Source organism: Anser anser, assembly GCF_964211835.1.
Source record: "Anser anser genome assembly, chromosome: 14".
Lineage (NCBI taxonomy): Eukaryota > Metazoa > Chordata > Aves > Anseriformes > Anatidae > Anser > Anser anser.
Genome location: NC_139735.1, coordinates 4,748,761 through 4,773,149, shown reverse-complemented (window position 1 = coordinate 4,773,149; position 24,389 = coordinate 4,748,761). Strand labels below are relative to the sequence as shown.

Here is a 24,389-nt window from a genome sequence, read left to right as displayed (position 1 = left end):
GCGCAGGCAGGTCCCGCGTGGAAGGTTTTGTGTGGAGTTTGCCCTGACGGCATTGGACACTGCGTTGAGGTGAGGCTGGCCACGGGAGGGAAGGTGGGCAGGTGATGTTTTCCCTCAGACACCTCTTTCTTTCTCTGGGAACTGGGCCGTTCTTGCTATTCCTAGCAGCCAGGCAGTTATTTGACAGAAAGTTTAATGGCAGCGTTTCAGGGGCTCTACCTTCAGCAAGGGGAAGGCAGCAGTTACCTGGCTGTGGGATGACTGGGAGCAGTGAACCACAGCATTTGGGGAGCATGGAGACAGCTGAACGGTCTAGCAAATAACGATGAGACAAAACAGCAAGCCAACAGAGCAAGCAAAGCAGGAGTGCCACAGGATCTTTACAGAACCTGTACACGTCAAGTGCGCAAAGCTGTGTTGGTAGTCGTGTCTGAAAAGCTGCCTCAGATGCCATGGAAATTGCATTTTATTCCAACCTCCTGCCAAAGGATGAAGGTTGAGTCAATCCTGCCAGGCCTGACACCTCTGATGGCAGTGAGTCACCGGCCGCTCGCGGCACGCCACCGAGTGTCTGTCTGTCAGACACCCACAGAGAAACGGGGGAAAACAAACGCTGGCTACCACGCTGCCCTAATAGGTGAGAAAAAAGGTTTAAAGGGAGCTCAAGTGAAAAGGAAAATTCAGAAGGGAGTCTGAAGAGGGAGGCCGGGAGCCTGCTGCCGCTCAGCTCTCCCCTGGGCCGCTGTCCTGTGGAAGCAGCGAGCCCAGCGTCCGTGGGGCTGGGCTGTGGGGACTCGCGGGGCTTCAGCCCGCGCAATTTGGGGATCCTGCCCCCATGTCTGGCACAAGAGGGGCTGCGGAAATGCCGAGTTGCGTGAAGTAATTACATGGAGAGAGGTTTCTTTCTCTTGGGTTTGACACGGGGAATGAGATTGCGCCCGTTTCTGTGTGGAACCGAGGAGGGACAAAGCACCCGAACGCGAGCAGCCGCTGAGGGGAACAGACGCGCGAGCAGATCAGAGCCTGTAGCTGAGCCAATAAGCTGACACAACTGATTTTATAATCACGTTAGTGCTGTCTCGAAATAACACACCCACTCAAATATAACAGTGATTTCATTTTCAAAATGTTGTGGTATTTTTGGTGCTAAAGGTAGGAGATTAATTTTCCGAGGTCAAGGGCTGGGTTCTGTGAGCACCCAAATTCCGTTCACTTCCAGTGAGAACTGAGCACCTTCCAGAAAGGTGGCAGGATTGGGCGTGTTGTAAGCCAGCCTTAGAAGGTTTCCCGTCCTTAGGGGAACAGAAAAAAGCCTACAGCTCTACTGAAAGGATTTTCTTAGTTCTCTTTGTGCTGTTTGTTCCATCTTGCTGCCAAAAAAAATATCCATGTTTGGGAACGGAGACAGGTTCCCAGGCTAAGAGACAATGAATCCCGCGGGTGTAAGGAAGGCAATGATCTCTCTTTGGCAGGGTGTCTGTTGTAACACTGCGCTGCTAGTGTGTAAACACTTGATTCTTGTCCTCTAGTGTGTGTTTTATCACTACGTGAGGTGTTTCATTTTCCTTCTCTAGACCATTGAGCCTTAAGGGCGGGTGCATACAGCGGAGGAGAGGCTGGATGTAGACAGTCCTCCTGCTCTGGCTATTTTTTCCAGCCCTGTGTTTCCCGTATAGCTTTGGAGTTGGTCTATACTAGGAGTCCCAGTGCAGGAGAAAAAAAGAAAACAAGCTAGTGGGAGTGGAAATTTCCTCTCTCCCTCTTTTTTGGTCTTAAAAACTCAGTATGGGGGTGAATTTTTCAAAGTTTAGCCAGATGGAGATTCCTGCAACAGAGCTTTCTCAAGGACTGACCCAAAACTGTGTCTCCCAGCACAAAACTTGGCTTTGGTCTTGCCTTCTCTAGCAAAGTGCAGTGACATGTGTGCATTATTGAAGGAAAAAAAATTAATACAAAATGACCATGTGCATGCCTCTCTCCCAAAGAAAGGGTGGGGAAAGCAGCACGTGATGTATTAGTCATATCAGTTAGCATGCTATGGAGCACATGATGCTTTGTGATGAATGCTGCTCTAGAAATGCTAGTTTAGCATGACTTCCACCCTTTACTAACTACCTTTTTTATTTTTTATTTTTTAATATATATATCTCCTTTCTGTCCCTGTACACTAGTAACAGTAGCATCTCTTGCAAGCACAGGGAAAGAGTAAGAGGAGTTTTGGGTGAACGTTGGGAGTGTGCTCAAAGGTGGCTCTTCTCAGTGCAGCTGACTGCTCTGGAATTAAACAGTCCACTGTTGAATTTCTCACTCTTTTTACCTGGAGGGAAAAAAAAAAAAGGAAAATCACCATTCTGTAAGAGGATTAGATTGTGGCACCTAGCGTACAGCTGGAGTAGCAAATAGATGACTAAGGTAATCAAAGATGATCAAAGATAAGGTAATAGAATCCAGAGCTCTACTAATACAGTATTTAGATTTTTATTTTTGTCCAGAGGAAAAAGGACAACAGGTGAATCTGTCATTGCAATCCACATTGTGCTCTGTTCTGTGTGAAATATGGAGGCGTGGTGTCCTCGGCTTCAGGGACACAGAGCTGTGGACGTAGCTTTGAGGAATGCCTAACCACCAGTGTTGCAAAATCATCCCAGTTTCAATAGCCTGGGACCTCCTAGCGGCTTAAGTATGCTTTTTATTTTTGGGGAAAGAAGATTAAACCCTGAAGTTTTTCAATGTCTAAGGAAACAAGGCTACTGAAGCAGAGGAGCAGACAGACTAGACAGCTTTTCTAGCTGGTCTCTGTGAGCAATTTCCAGAATAAAAACTTGTATTTCTACTAAGGGATTCATACACAATCTTTTCAAAAAATCATTTTCCAATTTTATAGGTTTGTTTGTAAGCCAAACATAGAGATGTTAAAGGTTGTGTACAAGGTCAAGAATTACCGAAGAAAGTGGTAGTCAGTAAGTTCCACACTTGTTATCTGTTGCCTGTTTGAAAGAAAGCAGTGATATACTATATTAAACAGTTTTTCTTCTCTAAGATTTAAAGGAAAAAGATTAGATTATTTCCTCCTTGCAGCATCTAAGGTGAATAGCTATCTTTTCAGAATTTGTCCAAACTGGATAGTTTTCAATGACTATCTTTGTGGCTTGTTTCTTGCAAATATATACAAAGAACAGAAATCAGCTGCAGTCTTTTTAAGGCTGTGCCTTCACAAAAGGGTTAACTCGAGCTCTGTACACTCAAATCAACTCCTCTGGAGTTACTATACTTTGAGCGTGAGTGACCACACCATGAAATAACATCGGAGCAGCAGAGACTGATTGTGTTGGCAGCAGACAAATTGTGCTAACTTGAACTGTAGCCTTTCCACAACTTAAGGTAAAAGCATCACAGCAGTTCAATTCTAGATCCTTGTAAGTTCAAAGAATGGAAATCTAAAGTGAACTGGGACATTTGATCCTTAATTCAAGATAACTTTTCTGTGGAAACCACTTTTAGGGCATGAATTTGTCTGTCTACTGCCCAAATTGGTGAATGCAGAGAAAAGCAAATAGGAAGTGAAAAATGAAAGCGAGCGATGCTGTAATTTTTGCTTGTCTGATGCATACATTGAATGATTTTTTTCCCTTTGGATGAATACAAGCTTGCATAAAATTCAAATAGCTCAGCTGTCTACAGATTGGGGGGTGGGGGGGGGAGAGAGTGTGGGAAGGAGAACAGAAGGAAGGAAATGGAACTGAGAAGACTGAATTAACCTTTCAATGTCTTGAATTTCAAGAAGGGAAGAATAATCTCCTGTTAAGTCTGCAACCATGCAATTAAAATCTGAACAACCCTCAAAAATCACATTTGCCCCATATTCCTAGATCTCTACTTTAAAGACAGATTTTACAAACCCAAGGAAAAAATCTTATGCTGTAATCACAAAACGCTGGTAGAAAACCAAGTAAAAATATCTGACATTTACATAGAATATGTGCCTTTGATGTTGAATTCAGCTTTAAAAAAATCCTTACATATGTGTCTTGTAATGGCAGACAGTCTTTGAAAAGATGAATGTATTTCTCTGTGCTGGAGTTTCTGCTTCCAGAAAATAGATTCTTTCACTTGTTTGCTTGAGTTTTGTGAAGCTTCATTTGTTAATGCAGGGCAAAGCTTTAAAAAAAAATATGGATTCTTCAGTGCTCTTTTGGACACCATGAGATGAAAGAACTGGATATGTGCTGCTTTGACAGCCTCCATGGAAAGTTATGGGTGTCCAGCACTCATCAGTGTCTTGTGCTGGGCATCCTGGAACAAAATGTTTGTTAGAGAATTTGAAAATGCTGGAAAAGAGGAACAAAGTAAAAACTCCTTTTGGGGACACATCTCTGTTTCTGGATGGAATATACAGGAAAAGAAAGCATTTTGCACAGCAACCGGCTGGAAAGCATTGCTGTTTGCTAATTCTTTATTTTTAAAAGGGCTCGTGTTTATCAATATTTTGCAAGGCATCGATAGGAGGGTCCATTTAAGACAAAAAGTTCCAGGAAAGTATATCAAGTAATTTGTTTGTAGATGGACAATTAAAGCCAAATGCAAATAGTTTGCTGACACAGGGATAACTTGTCCCAAGTACAAGCTGTTGGTACATAATACAGAGATACTACGGCAGATGATGTCTTGTTTTGGTATGCAGTGGATTTCCGTGCCCTTCTGGTAAGATAAAACCCAATACGAAGGTAAAGAATTGCATGGCAGTGCTATCAAACTTCAAAGGATGAAATGGCATTGCAAAATGTATTTAAGTTCTGGAGTATTATAGTTCAGCTTGTACTAAGTCTTGCACAACAGTGAGCGTGGTTGGGATAAGGCTATTTTTCTTTCATTTGCTCCTACTTCTGATGAGGAGTAATTCAAGGCTGTTGCTGGAACTAGACTCAACTGGAAGCTCAAGTTTTCAGAGAGTGTTTATTCCGAAGTCGCACTAGGTCAGGACTGAAATCACAGGCACATGAATGAAAAATGTTCCAGTTCTTCTGTGACATACACTGGTAATAATGACTTCTGCACATGAATACTCTTCCTGAAAACAAGGGAATTATGCAAGCATAATTTCAGATCGACTGAATTACTTTGTGGATGTCTACCAGCAAAATCTCTGCAAAACTTTTAGGTTCAATAACTTAGGGGGGCTCATGAGATAATGCACTGAGCTACAGAAACGGCTTGCTGTGTGTGTGGATTTACTGAAGAGGCTGGGATGCCACAGCACTCTTGCTTTTTGGTCCAAGGAATCACATGCTGACCAGATGCTGCTGCCAAGCTCCCGGAGCTGTGCAGCAGCTGGGGAATGGGTCCTTCTCCTCACAGGAAGCCCCACGCTGCAGCCTTAGCACTGACTCCATGCAAGGTGCATTGTCATATAACCTAATGAGCAGGTGACAGTCCTCTGCCTCGCTGCGGGACTGCAGTTGTGCACCTGCGCAACCCCTGCTCGCGCTGGGGCTGCTCTGCACATGCCAGAGGGTTCGGGGCGGGTAGACGAGCCTGTGCAAGCTGCACACTGCCACGTCAAGACTGCTTAAACCGGGTTGGGTGTTGTAAATTGTGCTGCAGTCTGCGTATCCTGTAAGCCGGAGAATTACAAAACGCTATCATAAATTATGAGATGTGGACTGAGATACCAGAAAATGGATGGTGATGGCTTCCACATTGCTCCATTGTAATTTTTAACCGTGGTCTGTGAGGCTGATGCTTTCAATAGCTGTGCGTTGGGGGTGTAACCATGCGGCCGCTCACCAAGTCGCCGCTTCCCTCCCCTCTATTTTTACTGACTTAGAAAAAGTGGCTAAAGCACCAGGACTGCCAGGTTCTCCTCAAACTTTCAGAAAAAGAGGAAGCGAGAATGCAAAATGAGCAGAAAAGTCTAAAATGGCAGCCTGGGACTGCATATGCCTGCCCCCTGCAAGGAACGTTGGAAGTGCTTGAAAGGAGGTAGGATAAGCTGGCACGAAATGGCGTACTCGGAGCCAGTCCACAGGAGGGAATATTGTCTTGGACTGAAAACCACTGAACAGGTGCTGTGCAATGCCTGCCTACCTGCCTGCCTCTGCTGTCTGTCTCCTTGCTCTGCGTGTGTTTTCTGTGTCAGATTTCTTGCAGTTTTACTCCTGTCAACTGGCCAACGTATCTGCTGAAGAGCCAGCTGGAGTCCGCTCTCTCCCATGTTTCATCAACAAAATTGCCAGCTTGTTCTGATTCAGTATCTTTATTGTTGTTGATGAGGCTAAATGAATCAGAACGAACACAGCTATGTATACAAAATACAAATTCGGAAACCTCATCCTGATGTGAGGAAATGTTATTAGCTGTTCAAGTGGAGAAATCTGCTATGGAAGCAGACTGACAGAAAGCACAGACCTCCTGAGGGTCACTTCCCTTGACCCTGCATGTTTTATCGTGCTTGTATGGTGTCTTCTAGAAGAAAAATATCGTTCAGACCTGATTAAAAATAGGCTAATTTCCTGTGGGGTTGTGACTCCCCTTCAAATTGTAAATGTAAACCCTGCTAATGAGTCCTATAAATGTCTCTCCAGATGAAATTCAGAATCCATTTTGTAAAACCTGAAACAAAACCCTCCCAGCTATTGGCAATGCGGAAGCTTCAGCTAATCCTATCCTACCTCTATCCTTTTCTCCTTTCATATATCCCTTGTAAGTTTTCCAGGGGTAAGAAAAAAAAAAGCCTTTCCTATTCCTACGGGGATATTTACTAACTAAACCTGAATTTCCGTAAATGCTTTATTAAGCCGACCACCTCTGGCTGCTGGCACTGCATGACAGAAAACCCCGCTGTAGTTTTGGCGGGGCGTGTGGGGACCGCGGGCTGCCAGGCACGGCTTCGAGCACCTCTGGTGCGAGGGGTGCCTCTCCTCACAGACTGATGCTAACCTAGTTTAAGGGTGCTAAACCTTTTATTTCAGAACGTGATAGCTCCTTAGTTTAAGGGTGCTGAATGTTGTATTTCAGAATGCGATAGCTCCTTGGTTTAAGGGTGTAAATCTTTTATTTCAGAACGTGATAGCGCCTTGGGGTGAGGGTGCTGGATCTTGTATTTCAGAACGAGATGGCTCCTTGGGGTGAGGGTGCTGGATCTTGTATTTCAGCATGAGATAGCTCCGTGGTGTGAGGGTGCTGAACGGGCGTTTCCCAACACCCAGCTCCTCGTCCCAGGGCTGCTCCTGGCCGTTGTGCCTGGGGACGGTTGGAGCCGTTGCTCCTGAGGCCTTCGGGCCGGACGCTTACTGAAACCCAGTGGGGTGGCTGCGGGAGGTGAAGCAACGGCAGAGGAGCCCGCGGTCACCCAACGGCCAGCACCGAGGGGAAGCCGTCTCAGGGCGCTGCCAAGCCCCGACCCCGGCTCCTCCCGAGCCGCCCCCTCAGCGGGGCCGCTCCCCTCAGCATCCCCCCTCCCGCCTCCATCTCCCCCTCCCCTCCCCGCCCTTCCCCTCCCCACGTGACCCGGAGGGAGGGAGGGGGGCGCGCTGCACCTGTCAGTCAGCACGTCACTTCCGCCCGGTGCCGCCGCTACCGTTGGGGACCCCCCGCTGGCGGAGGCGCGCGAGGCAGCGGCGAGCGGGACGGGCGGGCAGGGGGCGGCCGGGCGGCCACACGCGCACACCCACGGCCGGCTCGGCTGCGGACGGCGGCAGCTGGAGGAGGAGGAGGAGGAGGAGGCTGAGGAGAAGGCCTGCGAGGAGGAGAGCGGGGCGGCGAGGAGGAGAGCGGCGGGGCGGCGAGAGGCGAGGCCCGCGCCGGGCCCCGGGGTAGGCGGCGGTGGCCGAGGGCCGGGGGGGCCCTGAGGGGCCCTGAGGGAGGTGGGGTGGGGGGGGGTGCGGGGCGCATGCGCGGTTGGCGGGAGGGGCCGGGGGGAGCCGCCCGGGAGGGGCTGCGGCCCCTGACAGCTCCCGCTGGGGGCTCCGCGGCCGCAGCCCCCGGGGCTCCCCGCCGCTGACAGCCCGGCCCCGCCGCTCCCTGCCCCCGGAGCTGCTCCCTGCCGCCTGCAGGCAGCGCTGGCGGCGGCCCCGCCGGTTCCAGCCCCGCACCGAGCGGCTGTGCCGCCCCAGGAATGCGCCCCGGTGGCTTGCCATTGTTCCGGGGAGCTCCGCCGGGTTTGGGCGCCTGTGCGTAGATGGTTCTTAAGGCTGCCCTGACGGGAGGTGCTGCAGGGTGAAGGTGTTTGTGCCGGGTTTGGGAAAAAAAAAAACGCTGCATCTTCAGCTTCTAACGCAGATCTGCCTCGCTTTCGAGTTCTTGGCCTGGCTGCGGTGTTAAATTCTTACAAGGAACTGCTGTCAGGCTCAAGGCGGAGAAAAGGAAAAGAATGAAGGAAGTAAATATCTCCTGATCACTCTTTTCTGGCCTTGCCTGTTTAAAAGCAACAACGAAAAAGAAAGTGAATGTATCAAAACCTTCACTTTTTTTTTTTTTTGCTTGTATTCCTGAGCGCCATCAGGGTTGGAATAGTTAGTGTGTGACTTTGGAATAAATTGGAAAGCTGGATTAGCATTTAGGTTAGAAGTTATTCTGTCTTCTGTGCAGTGTAATCTGCTCGCATAAAAAAGGAAAGAAGCCGCCAGTCTGGCCTGCACTGCAACAAATTCAGCTGTCTTGTTAGCTCTCCTCTGTTTTGTATCCTGTTTTATTTTTACTGCTTGTTACAAGTAATTTGCTTTGTGGGTTCTTTTTTGCATAGATTTGAAGACATTTCAGCGTGTCTCTTTTTATCTGCTCTTTCTGTTTTGTACCCTGTTCAGCACCGTAGGGGTCCCTTCCTTGTCTTTACAACATTACAGTATTGAAATTAAACGTCTCATTGTTTTGAAAGCATTTTTCTGGAAACTTACATATTATTTTAGGAAGATCAGTCAAGTAGAGTGTTTCATGGTACATTCAGAGACGTTGCCTGGGAGGAGTGCCTGATAACTTCTAATGCTGGCAGTTTCTGGCACAAACAATGTGCTGAAACATCTGAGCTTGGCCAAGGATAGTTTTGGTCTGCACAGTCTTAAACAGTTTGGGCTCTTGCTGTACACACTGCTGGTAGCATTGGAGGACCTCCCAACAGCCCATTAAAATGCTTGATTTAATATTTGTCTTGTACAGCTCATAACATGAGACTTGCGCGTGCGGTAAAGCTTGTCTTTTTAATGTACATAACAGCATGTTTGCAGAAGCAGGTGAGGCTGAAGAAACGTTCCATGCATTTTGAACAAGCATGAGTAAGTTCTGTGAAAGCCCCTGCTTTCTGTGTGTGGAGGGTTTTGTTTCGGTTTGTTTTTTGGTTTTGCGAGATTTCCTTCTCGAGTACTCAACCTTTTGATCTCCGGTCAAATGTTCATAACTCAGCAGCGATGCCCTTGTTTAAGGCTCATTAGAAAGCGAGCAAAAGCTGCCAAGTCCGAGGTGGTGTTTCTTGTTCCAGTTTTTTTCTTCTCTAAAAGAAGCAGCAACTCAAAGGAAGAGGAAGTGAGGTTGGTCAGAGAATGCCTTTAAGTTGCCCTTAAATTCTGTGCATAACGCCAGATTGTCTTTGCTGCTGTGTTAGCACACAACAAAAATTCAGTAGCCATTGGAGGGAGAGTGAATTGGCATCTTGCAAGGCAATCTGGCATTTGGATCTGTAAGGATGAAAGAGGTAAATCTTTTTAACTTCTGGTCTTGTGTTGCAGACCCAGTTACATATTTACTAATCATTTGAGATGGGAGGACTGTTACTCAAGAACAGAAAAATCTGAGCAAAAAATAGAATATTGAAGGAAGTATTAAATCCTTGAAGAATGTGAGGCTCGTTGCTTGTAGTGCAGTTTCTAATGTGACTGGTGCAGCCTCTCTGAATGTCTGGTGTATGTCTCATGTCAAAGTTAGATTCGGGCAGAGAATAAAAGGTTTTTGCATTGCTCCCTAGAAAGTTAGTAAAATTGGGCAAATAATTTCCGAGTCTCCTGCTGACTGTATTGTTTTGCTCTAAGTTACACACTTCTACCTGCAAAAAACTTTGAGAATAATGACTGGCTGTCCCTGTATTGGTAAATTCAGAATTGGATCTGTGGCTTCGTATTGACTTCATAGCCAACTGCTGGGATTTGGGAAAGTTCAGTCAATTCAGGTGAAGTCTGTATATTATTACAGCATGAAAGAGAGTGTGTTTTATACTGCATCTTCTACCAGGTGTGTTCTTTTCTTTTGTGGAGCTGATTTATTGTGAAGTCTTAAAAAGCTTAGTTTAGAAGGCGGCTGCTTTGCCGAAAACCTGTTAGATTTGTAGTAGATGGGTGGGGTCATTCAGTACTTGAAATGTACTAGTTTTGCAGCTCGGTCTAGGACCTTATTATGATTATAGTGAAATAAACAGCTTATCGTGATAGTGACAAATAATTATACTCTTTCCTGAATGTCTGAAATACCTTTTATCCAATATATTTGTCCTAAAAGAAGAAAAACATGACAAAATTGAGCTTAAAGTGAAGATGCTGCATTATGTTTGTGTTCAAACAGCTTGTAACAAAGACGGTGGTTGAATTCGTGTGACAAAGTAAATAGGTTTGCAGAGCTTTTTGATATTGGGAGGTTTAAATGGTTCTTTTTCTTCCCTTGCCTGGGTGTTTGTAAGGCTGCTTGGGTGGGGCAGCTGCTGGCTCGGAGCAGAGATCTGGTGGGAGCCCTGTGTGGGTTGACCAGGTTTCAGTCCTGCAAGCTGCTCTCTTCCTGCATCTCTTCTGTTCCGTGTTCCCTGCAGCGTGTTCAGGATTAACAGTTGTGCTCAGCTGTGTAGGATAATAGTGGTCGGGCAAAACTGAAAAAATGAGAGCTGGAACCTTATGAATGTGGTTCTTTCTTCCTTTGTACTCTTAAGTGTGTATATTTGAAAGATTCTTTCTTTTTCTTTTTCCCCTTGTTGCTGAACTTCACATTTCATTAAATCTTTTGTTGTCTTGTTGGTGTTTTAATGTCATCAGGTTACTTTTTATTTAATTTCACTCTGTAAAGTGTCTTCTAACCTTGTGATTTCTGGTGGTATCGTCAAATTTGGTCATGGTCAGGTTATGACAAGAATTGGTTGGGGAGAAGACTTCATTAGCAGTCCTTTTTCTTCTTTTTTTTGCTTTTTCTTCCCTGCAATTCAAAGAGTCATTGCTACAGAATTGAGCTCTTCATTGAGATGTCTTCCTCCGTCAGTGGAGCTGCTGAGACTGCCCTTTCTTTTGATGGCACGTGGTCAGCGTTATGACAGAGGCAGCATTTGTGCAGCAAGTGGGCTCTGCGTTACGTTTTGTAAGATGCCGAGTTCCAGTGGGTTTTTCTGCCTACCTGTTCGGGAGGGAGAGCAAGAAGCTGGTGATTTTATATGTAATAGGATAACTTATGTATAATAAATTAGCTGCATTATATATTTATAGTTTTTTTTTTTCCCCTGGTGCCTGTGAGGTAGTTTGACTTCTGTTCCAAAGTCTGTCTTAACAGCAATGATAATTGTTGAATTCGTTTTGTTTTATAACTTGCACTTCTCAAATTGTGCAGTTTTACTGATAATTTCTTCCTGTTCGTTACTGTACTGCGCTTTTATAGCGCCACTGCACTCAAGTTCTGTATTATCTGATGGAGTGGCAAGTACATGCGAGTGGTTGGTGAAGGAAGCTTTACTGAGGGGGCAAGTTGGATGAATATAATTAGCTGTTACACAAGATACAAAAGCCTTTTTATTTATTAACTACTGTTGTTAAGAATGTGATGGGATCTGTGCGAGCAGGAAGTTTCTTTATAATTCTGCACATGTGCATTGGCGGCAGCAGCTGAGAGCAAATCTGGCAGCGTTCGGTGGTGGGTGTCAAGCAGCAAGCAAACATCTATTTTTTTCAGGCATCTCTGGTGTTATTTAATTCTTGCTAAAATACAGTTACAGAAGGATCATGAGTTGCTGTAATGCAGTTAAAAAGCCTTTGGATCTTATCTAGTAAGTGAATATAAAATGCTATCATTGCATATCAAAACACTGGGAAAATCAGACATCAGATTTCAGGGATCTTGTCTTTCTCTTTCAAAAAATGTTTACTTCTTTGTATGTTGCTTAAATCAGTCATTGTGTGCAATGCTTTATTAATGCCACTGCAGTAGAGTTGCTGAATGGTTCACTGGCCTGGTTGAAGTCTGAAATTATGTATTTTTTTTTTCTTAAACTTTGTGTTTAGTCCAGCTAATGCCTGTCCCTGTTTCTGGATGTTGGGGTATGCCTCAGGAAGGTCTGTCTTTGTTGATGGGACTGTTTCAGAGAAAGCGTAATTTGGTTTCGTCTGCTGAAACTGCAGATTAAATTGTAATGAGAGGAAAATAATACTAATCAATACATGGATTCTTAGCTTGTAAATTTTAAAAATAATAAAATGGATGGAATGTTGCATTTAAATATCTTTCAGATGAGCTTTCATGAGTTGCTTTCTTGCCTTTCTTCCATGGTAAGAATGTAAAGGCTTAATTTGTGTAGTTTAATTTGTAAATTAGAAGGCTTGCTGCTTTATTTCCAGGAAACAAAAATTGCGTTGTAATTGCGTTCTGTTAAATCCAACATATTTTTTTGGCTTTGGTTTTGTCAGTACAACCTGTGTTTTCTGAGGTTGTCTCAGAAGTGCTACTGGCAGGCAGATGATGCAGAATTTCAGCTAATTCAGTGGAGGGCTGGGGTGTGTGTGAAGGCATGGACAGGCGAGTGGTCAGAGCTTATTAAAGTGCTGCTGTAACATGCTTCTACTCAGTGCGTCTGTGATTGTGTGCGAGGCTGCAACAAGCTCGTTTCCTCTTGATTCCTACTGAGCCAGAAAGTGAACTTGTCAGCGTCACGCTAAGAAATGCAGGGAGCAGGAAGATCACATCTGCTTGAAAAGACATTTCTTCTAACATGGTTTCCTTCAACATTGCAAGTGGAATTCTGTACTTACACTTGTTTTTTTTTTAAATGTTGCCCCTTTGTGGGGATGGAAAAGGTCTTAAGAAAAATGTCTCGCTAAACTTAAAATAATAAGCTCGACGGTCAGATTTGCTGATCCAGAGTTCTGGCTATAATGCCATTCAATGGGTGATTTTGCTGACAGTCAAAAAGAGGAAATCTTGCTTGTAAGAATCTATTTTAACCTCAACTTGCTGGTTATAAAACTCTTCTTTAAATAATTTCTGTTTTGACTACTCAAATATATTGGGTACTTCAGCATAGCTTTTAAATCGAACGTTCTTTTTACATGGAGGAAATACTGTTTCTATTTATATTCAGGCGCTTACACGGCTTAACATGCTTTTAACTGTGCTCTTGAGACAAGTATCATTTGTCCTTTTCTGTGTCCTGAGTGGTGGTGGGGGCCTGTTTGTTTGCTTAAAGCTCCTTCTTTTCCTTATTTTTTTTTCCCCCTTCTTTTTTCCATGCTGATTCTCCTGCCTTGACCTGGCCATCTTTTCAGTTGTGACTGAATTAATTAAAATGAGCAAAATATTCTTTTCAGATTTGTTAACTGAACAAAAGCTGGAAATCAGTGGAGCAGAAGCTCTTCTGCCCCAAAGCATTTCATTAGCTGGGGATGCCAGCAGTGGTGTGCAGTTACAAATGGCATAGAATCAGCAGTGTCCACTGTTACGGGTGGGACATTAAGTTTAAATAAAAAGCTCTCCGTTTTCTTTTACCTCGATAAAAATTAAGAGCAAGGAGAAGAGTGCAGGTTGTCGATGAGCTGGCACAGCGTGCGTGCGGCGCGGGAGGTGCCGGGCAGGGTGCGTGGGGTGCGGGCGTTTCCCAGGCGGGCCGGTTAGCCTCCGTGCCTTCTCCTTGGTTATCAAATAGGAAACTAAACACTAATTTTTGAGGCACCTTAAAGTTAAAGCATGGATCCTCCTTGTCCCGGAGGGTGGTGAGTGGCAAGTGGCCTGGTACGGGCACCTCACAGGACAGCAGAGCCCAAGTCTGAACCCGAGGTGCTTTTCTGGACAGGTAGGGACAGGCGACTTTGTCACAACAACTGCAACACTTCTTCCATCTGACATCTTTCTTGTGTTTTTTACTTTCGACATGTTACAAAAAGTCGCTGGCGGTGTTTGCTAATCCCACAAAATGCCTAACTATAAGACAGTGTATTAAAAATAGAGCAGAACTGCAGTCACTGTTAGCTTTGGTTTTGGTTTCACAGGCGATGTGAAGTACTTGCTAGATAAAGAAAATAAGCAGATAAAAGAATGGCTTAACTAGTTGAGATTTGTGGCCAAAATCATAAGTCTAGAATGAATGTTTTCATTCCTGTAGCATGGTTTCAGTTTGTAGCCTTTTTAGTTTGTTTTACTTCTAACTTCTTGTTTTTTCATTATTTTAAGAAAAGTTGTTGGAGCTCTGAGGACTCGAAGTTAAAATGACACCTGTACATTTTTAGTTCAGCTACTAAAGTAAAACACGAACTACACTTAAGTCTAAACTTCCATACGTATTCCTCAAATAATGACAGTTAGCCGTGTATTCTGTATTTCCTTTAGTGGCATTTCATGTGTGGGTGTGAATACTGCTTTAGTTGCCAAGATAAGTGAGCGCTATTATGATGGCCAAATGAGACTTTTGGGCGGTTTTCCCAGCAGACCTCATGAAATACTTGCCTTATTTAAAAAAAAAAAATAAAAATCAGATGAGAGCAATGAAGTATGCAATACAGAATGAAACTCTGTCTTACCCTCATTTAAGCTGTTTAAGCTCAAGATGTTGCATAGGACATATGGTTTTTTTCAGCCTCTTGAAAAATTCTGGAATAAAGTGTGGTAACAATAAGGGGTACTTTCAATTTTCTGTAGTTAGGTTTTAGAAAATATTGTAGTTCAGGGGATCTGTGTAAATGTTTGCACTAGCAAGGGGAGGAGACTGAGAAAGGTGTAATGAAAATAATGAAGTAGTTGGTTTTTATTTTTTTTTTATTTTAAATTATTATGTTTCTGTAGGACTTATGAAGCATTTAGGTTGTGAACGGGGTGGAAATGCATATTCTAGAAGGTCTGGATAACATGGATAAAAGAATAGTTGAAGGAATGGTTCAGCTTTTGGTTACTGAGATGTTTGATCATGAAAACAACCAGCTCAGTATTGCTTAGTAAAAGCAACAAAAGCTCAGTACAGACTCTAGAAATACTGAAGGCTAGATATCATATCCTAGGTTTCAGACTCGTCTCCATGGAAATGCACATCCTGAGCCAAAGCATGGGAAAGCTGTTAATATAAAGAAGTGGAGACGTAATATGTAATTATTGACAGTTTCTGAGCCTGCCCTTCAGTTGTAGAATGGTAGAAAAAGCAGGAAATAAAACTTGATGGAAATCGGCTAACTGAAAAAAAAATTCTAGCTTTTTCTTGAGTTGGGGAATATCAAATATCACAGCCTGTGAAGGTCACACCAAAGCCTGTACTAAAAGGCAGAAGACTTGAATGCACTGAAAATAAATTAATGCCTGTGATATATTCGGTTATGCATGTATAAGGATGTTTGCATCTGAGCGGGTGAAAGTCACTAACTCATCTGGGTGATGATGAGCTGTATGAAACTTCGTTTGAAGTATAAACTTGGCTTGTAAATCTGGTTTTGCTCTAAAATGTGAGACAACCAGGCTGTTTCAACTTCATTGGTACATAGCCAAGCTAGTTAAAATGAAGTCTTTTTCTTTTTTTTCCATGCCTCCTGAATGAAATTAATATTCAGGCAGCGTGTTTATCTTCAGCACCTGGCAAAAATGGCTTATGCTTTCGTGCCAGCCAACTAAGCACAAAGTTATCCTCGGCGAGAGCTGCCATTCCATATTGTTTGTTTGGTGCTGTGGTACAAAGAAGTAGTTGCTTCTAATTTGCTCTTTTTATTAGGTGATGTTGGTTTTGAGGGTTTGTTTGTTTGTTTCTTTTAGCAAGGCAGCCTGGAGCATTGTGGCAGATCCATCAAAGATTTTTCCCAGCTGCAATTAACCCCAGAGTTGGGTAATGTGAGTCTTTCTGGCTCATTGTGGACGGGTTGACTTTGGTAGGACGTGAGAAAATAGGCTGTTTGCAACTCCGTATTTAAAGGTTGCATGGTGTATCGGGATTGATTAAAATCTACTTGCACACAAAGATTATGCTGATTATCACCTGATACACCAAAATAGCAAGAATGGCTGGGCAGTGTCTTCATAAAGCATAGGAGAGTCAAGAATGCAACTCGCTATTGAAATCTGGCAGTATCCTTTAGTAACCATGAATACCCAATGACAGATTTGAAAATAATTAATAAAAACGGTAAAGCTAGTTGACTAGAATATAACTTTTATTTTCTGTTGTCAGCACACCTGGAGTCTTGATCTCAGAGCAGGATCACTTGTGCAAGACACATTTACAGCCTGTGCATAGTGTGAGACAGCAGGGAGCTAGAGACGGATGACAGAACAGGAAAGGATATTGGGCGGTGTTGCTTGCTTTCATAGGCAAAGATTTCAACACCTGTAAGCCTGAAATATGTGTATTTTTTTTTCATTTAGGCTTCACTGCAAAAAAAGTTTTGAGGACCAGGATGAAACAGTATTGTATAGAGCTTATGGCCAACTCCTCCAAAACATGGTTGCTGTTTGGGGAGGACTGGGAGCTGGAAAGCGATATTTGCTCAAAAATAGAGTAGGAAGAACACTGGGTTCTTGGTGTTGTAGGCTAGTAGGTGGCCGTCTCATTTTGGTATTGAAATGAGAGCAGCAGGTTGTAAGAACTTGAAAGATGAAGTTAATTTGTGCTGATAAGGAATGTAAGCAAAAGCCAAGGTGGAGGAACAAAGGGAGGGTATTCTAAAAAGTCAGTCAGATGAATTCAGATATTGATCTCTAATTTTGAAACCGTAAGGTTTTACTACCTGTACGTTAAAGCCAAGAAAAGCCATTTTTTTGTCTAGTTTTGGTGGTGTGTTGTCTTTGCGTGTACACATATTTGTCACGAGCTAGTTTCGCCTGGTTATCCCAACCCATTTATAGTTGCTTCAGTTAAATAGAACCTGTACCACATGAGAAAAAGAGTGAAATGACCCTTTGACATTAGACCAGCTCCACTGTGCCGTGAAGCTGCAATCTAAATTTTTAATACCTTAGAAAACAAAAAAAGCTATTGTTTGGACCCACAGCTATCTTGAGAACTGAGAACATAGAAAATATCCAGATTATCTGGAGTCTGAAATGTGTTTAAAAAAAAGGTGGTTCTAGGGAATGTGACCTTTTTTTATCTGGATCTGACAATTGGACTTTGAACTGGCAGCTAGGACGTATAATCAACCTTCTAGAAAAGATGATCTGTACCACTGGAAACTGGTTGACTTTGTATGTTGCTTCTTAGTTGACTTCATTCGTGCCAAGCTTACGTTTAAAGATAGTGTGTTTAAACTAGTGCCTGGGATCCTTTAACAAATTGTGCAGCTGTTAAATGTTTTAGTGTGGTAGGTACTTTTAAACATACTTACCTAGCCTACTTAGGAAGAAGAATGAATGAATCTAAAAATAACAGAATTTTTATTTCATAATTAAGATGAAGATGTCCTGTACTGACTTTTGCTTTAAGGTTGGTTAACCCCTAAGTAAAAAAAGGGGGATTGGCTTTTTTGCATGCTCCCATGTAAGATGTGCTAACGTGATCATTATGCTCGGGGCAAGAAATTGATGATTCGATGAGAAGAATGCCTCAAATGTGATGTTTGGGCTTGTGACTGAGCTTAAAACTATTGAAAACCTTACGGTCTAATAATGTTTTCCTTATTTTCAGATTAACTGCTGAAGTACTGATCGAGTTCTGCTATTCTTCAATGAGGAACTACAGGCTGATCTTTTGCCATAATCTTAAACAACCATAAATGACAAAAGAATGCTTGGTCAGTGAGGGCAGCTGGCGCAGAAAACGTTTTTCAAACTCGGCTGTTTAAGTACTCTGAGGTAAGTTTTCTAAACTACTTAACTCATTAAAAAAATAGTATGGGTTTCAGTCTTTCTGATCTATTAGAATTTATCAATCTATTAGCAAAGCATTAAGTTGCTTACTACCAACCTCCTTTTTCTCTTTTGTTTTGAAAGAGCAGTTTTTTCTTTGCTAGAATTTTTCTGGTTTTGACAGGATAACAATTTAACTGAGTGACTTATACTGCCTTTGGTAATACCTTTACCTAACTACATCCTGTATCAAGCAAAGACTTGCAAGTAATGTTTGAGCTTCTGCATGATAAGAATTTTATCACTGAGCAGCTAGAAACTTGTTTTGGAGGTTTTTATGTTCAACAAAGTTTTGAGTTTGATGCAGGTGGTGAAAGGTTTATTGTGAAGAACAGAAAATGCCAAATCTATTAGATACTGATTGCAGTGCAGTTCTGTATCACCAAATACTTACTTCCTTTCACGTAGCTAAACATTGAGGTTTTGTTTTGGTGTGATCCACTAGTTTCATTTCCTCTGGAGTGTCATTTGAGGTAGATTTTTTCAAAGCCTGACTGGTAAATACATTCAGAAAGCATACTGAAGAATCTGTCTCTCCAAAAGTATCCTAAAGCTTACTTGAGTAACAATATGGTATTTAAAATTTTCTGAATTTCCTTTGCTGCTGTGTACGTTCTCCTCAGTCCTTCACTGAGGATTGAACAGAACACTTCAGCAGTAGTCATTCATCTAGTTAGCTGTACTGGGAGTCATTACAGAACTTTTCACAGAATCAGTGCCCTAATTGAGAGAGAGCGGAGTGTGTTTGCATTAGGTAGTTAAAACACGTTGTGTTACAGATTGGTACACTCAACACTGTACACTGAAGTACAATATTAACTGAAATTCCTCTTATTTGACAGAAAAGACAGCTTTGATTTTTGGCTGCAAAAAGATATGAGGAAGAGCTCCTCCCCTTCCTTGAGTAACTGCAACTCTGTTCTCGCTAACAAAATATTTGGAATTCCACTTGATGAGCTGCAGCAAGAAGGGCAACCAGACAATGAGGTTCCATTCATAGTCCGCCATGTAGTGGACTATATTGAGGAACATGGTATGTATTATCTTTCTGTTTTTAAAATAATATGCTTATCTGCTATTATTACAGAACAGGCTGATATTTGAAAAGTATTTATTTTAAGTTACTTCTATTTAATTGGCTTTGGATTTTTGTATTTTCTTTGGCGATGAAAGTTCTCTTGCTCTATTCCTTCTGTTAAGCTTGATTACTTCTGTTTTCTAGAAGACATTAATCCAATCACCATGATAGAGTACTTTATAGAAAACTGGTTTTGGTACTGCTAATATTTATCTTATTATTGTATTGTTAGCTGGGCACAAGAATGTGTGTGCTGGGAAAAGGGCTTGCAGAACTGTGGTCAACAAAGTCATTCAGTATGTGAATTGTGCGTATCTGATTATCAGTAGCTTTATCTATACTAGATCCAAAAGTTTATAACTTCCTTCTAACACAGGGGGTCTGGAACAAGAAGGACTTTTTCAAGTCAATGGGAATGCTGAGACAGTGGAGTGGCTTCGGCAACGATATGATAATGGAGAAGATGTGGACCTGGTTAAAGAAGCAGATGTACCCTCAGCTATTAGCCTTCTTAGATTTTTTCTTCAAGAACTTCCAGAGCCAGTTATCCCAGGCAGTTTGCACACACATTTGATGCAACTTTCTCAAGGTAAAAATTATTTTTGATGGAGCGTTTTCTCTTTTAAGAGTAAAAAACATTATAAAATTCAGATGTGTAGTGGCACTACAGATTTTTTGTTGTTCTGTGTAATAGCCTGTGAATTAGGAGGCATTCAAACAACACCCTTTCTAAGCACAAAACCCCAAATAAACAGGCCCTTGAATCCACACCGAGTTTCCTTAGAAGACACAATCTATCCAACAGGTAGGAAGACTGTGAAACTGCCACATAGGATAAATTCCAAGTATTCCATGTGCTTGTGCATGAATCCTGGGACACTGGTCAAAGCCACTGGATTCAAGTTGGCTTTATATATACAAGACAAGAAAGCTCAAGCCCTGTACTCATGTCATATTTGCTCTCCCACTGTGGATTATTATTAAGTTTAAAATTTATTTGTAGGAGGAAAAAAACCCACCCTGTTGTCCATTGCACTTTCAAATTCCCGCCTGTATTCCTACAGTATTTTCTTTGCCAATTCCCAGCTTGTTTATGTGTTTCCACTGTCCTGGGTCTTCTGACCTCTGCTGGGTTTTGTGGTGTTAGAGTTGATTCATTATTTGACTACTAACACAGTGCCGCAAGACAAATGTTTTAACTAATGCAACCTCAAAAGGTAGGTAGACGTCAGAGTTCCACACCCTGTGACATAACGGGTGGTTTTACTGGTTGGAACCCTGCAGGAGTTTTGCTCATCTTCCAGTGTTGGCTAGTACTTTACAACTGCTGGGCTTGTGCTTAGTAAGAGTCACACTTCTGTTTGTTTTGATTTTATGGTGAATTCGTTCGTGTTTAGTCCTGTTCAGGGTAGAATTTATGCTACATCTAGTAAGTGGTGAACTGGAGGGTCATCTCCAACAGTGAGTGTGAAGGTGCTTCTGTTTCCTCCCATGGTAACCCATAGGTTCTGAAACTTTTGAACACAGAGTCATTACCTGGCTAACTGGTGAGCAGAGGCTGAATGCTGATGTCTTTCTTCTACAGCACTAAATAGTCTGCTGCTGGAAACAATTTTTGGAAGCTACTGACCAGAAAAGCATGTTAAAACTTGAAATTCTGATCATGTATTTGTTGTGTGCAGTAATGGGAAACTGACGTGGATATCAGTAGATGAAATTTCATTAGTGATATGTTTCTTTGATATGCGTTGCTGAAGTCATGGTTCACCGAGTAGCTAGTAAACGTTTTTTTTCATCTGAAAAAGATGATGAATAACAAAAGAATTGTTAAGTTGATAATGCAGAAAGCAGCTGGCTGCTCATTTGGCAGCTAATATTGCTATGCACTGTGATTTGTAGTGTTACCTTATCAGGACTGGAAATAGGATTGTGGTATACTCCTTTGGTGTGACAAGGGAACACAGTGTCCGTGACATGTGAACTACAGTGTGGAACTTGTGTCCCACGCCAGTCTTTGAATAAGGTGACTGTGAAAGGATTTCTTCCACCCACCTCAGACAGATACAGTGTGAAAGTCTGACTGTGCAAATGCACCTCAATTTCTGACACTGAGACTGTGGGCTGACCAAAGTGCTTGAACTTCAGAAATAAGTAATTGTTGCCCAAATCAAAAGGTTGATTGATTTAAAATACATGCTTTTCCAAATTTTATTTTGTGATTAAAATATTTTTATTTTTTCTAGATTATAATAACGAAGATGAATTTGGAAGAAAATTGAGGTTCCTCTTGCAGCAGCTTCCACCTGTTAATTACAGTTTGTTAAAGTTTCTGTGTAAATTTTTAGCCAATGTAGCATCTCATCATGAAGAAATTTGGTCAGCAAGTTCGTTGGCTGCAGTCTTTGGCCCAGATGTTTTTCAGTAAGTTGGTTATAAAGGTTTATGTAGTGTTTTTATGTGCATTTGACAGTGTAAATTTGTAGTCTAGAGTCTTTCCTAGTCCCTGAGTAACAGCAGCGAGGATGCAGTTTGCTTTGGGCAACATTCTTTCTGTGTCTTTCCCCAGCACCACATTACAATTTTTTGCTTGGATCTGAACCACAGCTTGTATTGGAAACCACAGATTTGATTGTCATATTAGTGTAATTACACTGAGATTCAATTTCTTTTCTTTTTTTTTTTAAATTTTATTTTTTTTTCAGCAAAACATTTCAGGAAGGAAGCCATTAAAGTGCAAGTGTGTAGCAGGGTTTCCTTTTTACAGGCAAATAATTAAATTGTAAACATTCCTCATGAACAGTTAACTGACTAAATAGTTGTTACTTCACCACTTTTAAATATAAACTAGTATAAAGATTTGTAATGCACACTAGTGTGAAGGTGTGCTTAAAATTGTGTGTTCAGAATGGAATAGGGATAATGTGAAGTGTAGCCCTTAGTCATAGAAGCCATTTTCAGGAGTTTTGGGGGGGAATGGGCTGGATTTTGATTTTTAAACTAAAACAGTGTTGAAATCTTTAGCATTTACACAGACGTGGAGGATCTGAAAGAACAAGAAATAGTTAGCAGAATAATGGCGGGACTTCTGGAGAACTACTATGAATTCTTTGAAAATGAAGAGGAAGATTTTTCATCTACTAATGATTTAAGCTCAATAACTGAGCAGGTAAGAATATTTTAATTGGCAATATTTTATCCCGTAAGTATCTGTCACATCAGTTTATGTGTATGAAAGGTATATAGCAATAGTTTTTTTTAATGTCTTTTGGTAGTTTCATGCAAACTGACAAAAAATAGTATTTCTTTAAATGCATTTTCTTAACATGGATATACTTCCTACCAAGCAACAATTCTGCAAGCATATCTATGCCATGTAGGAGAATATTTATGAATTAAACCAACAGTAACATCCTGCCCAATATGGATGTATGTGCTATATACAAACAGTATAGCTTTTTAATTACCTTTTAGGAGTGGAGAACTTTTTAAGTGAAAGCAGAACCACACCGTTGTTGGTCTTGGTCAGTAGTATGTATAGAAACATGCTGGGTCTTGCACTCCACTTATTGATGGTATCAGTGGTGGTTCCCTATACTAAAATTTTGGAGTGGTGTTTCTGATTCTAAGACTTCAAAATATTTTGATAGTAGTGGGGAAAAGTCCTGAAATCAGCGGAACAAAGTTGAGTAGAAGAGAAATGTACTGGATCTTAGTATTCAACCATCAGGTTGCCAGATTCACTTGTTCATGGTACCAATGGTATCCATTATCACCATTTTGCCCCCTTTGCAACAAATTTAACTTTGTAGGGTAAAATACTATGTCATGCTGAGGAAAATAGAGATAGTCTATTAGGAGGGAAATGAAAATGTGACATTGTGATACAGCCTTCTTCAGCATGGCAAATATTTTTCATTGTAACAAGACATATAAATGATAATGCATGGAAGCTCGTCTAATCAAAGCCAGGTGCCAGGATTGTTAATAAAATCCTGGATCAAACACTTGCTCAGAAATGTGAAAAACTATAAACTTTTTTTTTCCTTGTTCAGTTATCTTAAAACGGTGTATTTTCTTTAAAGAGAAAAAAGAAAAAAGAGTGAGTAACTTTCAGTTGCTAAGTAAGGTAATAGGAAATGCTGAGTTTTTAAACCCTAACTCTATACCACAAAGCCCTCTTCTAGCAAGACGGGTAAGGCAAGTACTAGTACAGCTGGTTGCTTCCTCTTTGCTGCAGCAGATATCTCACCCGTTGGTCTGGACTGCCAAGCGTGGGCAGCAAGTTCTGGATCGAGCAGCTTCTGCTCTGCTAGCTCTTCAAGTGGATTGCTGCAACTTTGCAATGTTTGACGTCTCTTCAACTCTTAGCAAGAGTATGTCTAGCACTGAGAGCTGACATTGTCCTGCTGCATACAGGAAGCTGTTAAACACAGCTGAGCTGGATTTAACTTCTGCCACCCAAGGCTGAGAACTATGGCCTTAGGTTACGATGACTGTTCTTTATAGTTAGCTGGTCTATGCTGTCATGCTTTACAATTACTGACTTACCTCTGATTCATTATATACTTTGGCAGAACTGCTTCCCAAACAGTGTGTGTGTGTGGTATGCTTGTGTGGTTTTTGTTGTTGTGTTTTGTGCTTTTTTTTTTTCTTTAAGTTTTGAGGTCTGGCAGAGTGTCCCTATAATTTCGTGGTGTCTCCACCAGATGTCAACAGTGCTCTTCCGTTGGGTCCTGCTCCCTGCGGGACTGGTGCGAGGGGTTGTGGGGTGGTGTTGCAGCGCGGAAGGGTTCCTGTCCATACAGGACACAGCCTTGCTTGAAGCTAACTGTGTGGGTGGGCTTCCACACAGCTCACTGCTACATCCTCTTGCAATTGCAGAAGAAAATCAGGGGTAAATAAATTACTTCTCCTGAATGTAGTGCAATATAACATACCACACCCCATCAAAAACAAAACAAAACAAAAAAACCCACCCTCCTCTGCTGTCTTTATAATCTTAAACTTTTCTTAAGTTTCAGTTTTCTTAGGTCAGTGGTTTTTGTTTTATACTCACATGGCAGATTTTATAAAGCGTGTTTTCTTTAGACTGCTGCTGATACTTTGATTTTTTGGATTTGTGGGGTTGGGAGGTCAGTAATCAAAGAGGGATTCTTACGAAACAAATAGAATCACTTTGTTTCTTTTTGTGTTTGCTTTAGACATAGTTGCTTTTTTTAAAAAAAAGCGTCTGAATTAATTTGTCATTTGGCCATATTGTTTTAGTTTTTAAAGT

General features: G+C 42.0%; 1 protein-coding gene across 9 annotated transcripts in view; it reads left to right on the top strand.

Moving 5' to 3' along the window:
• FAM13B (family with sequence similarity 13 member B) overlaps positions 1-24,389 on the top strand; it is a 60,542-nt gene that overhangs the window by 6,223 nt on the left and 29,930 nt on the right. For 6 of the 9 annotated variants that reach the window (XM_083798331.1, XM_083798329.1, XM_083798333.1 and 3 more), the window contains exons 1-6: positions 7,568-7,811; positions 17,816-17,982; positions 18,879-19,069; positions 19,491-19,703; positions 21,358-21,535; positions 22,136-22,280. In XM_083798331.1, the coding sequence (XP_083654457.1) occupies positions 18,913-19,069; positions 19,491-19,703; positions 21,358-21,535; positions 22,136-22,280 (693 nt within the window). In that variant the 5' untranslated portion in view covers positions 7,568-7,811; positions 17,816-17,982; positions 18,879-18,912. Of the gene's footprint in view, positions 1-7,567; positions 7,812-7,916; positions 8,169-8,229; positions 8,378-17,815; positions 17,983-18,878; positions 19,070-19,490; positions 19,704-21,357; positions 21,536-22,135; positions 22,281-24,389 lie in introns of those variants that run through there. The other 3 variants (XM_083798328.1, XM_083798327.1, XM_083798326.1) reach the window with 3 other exon arrangements.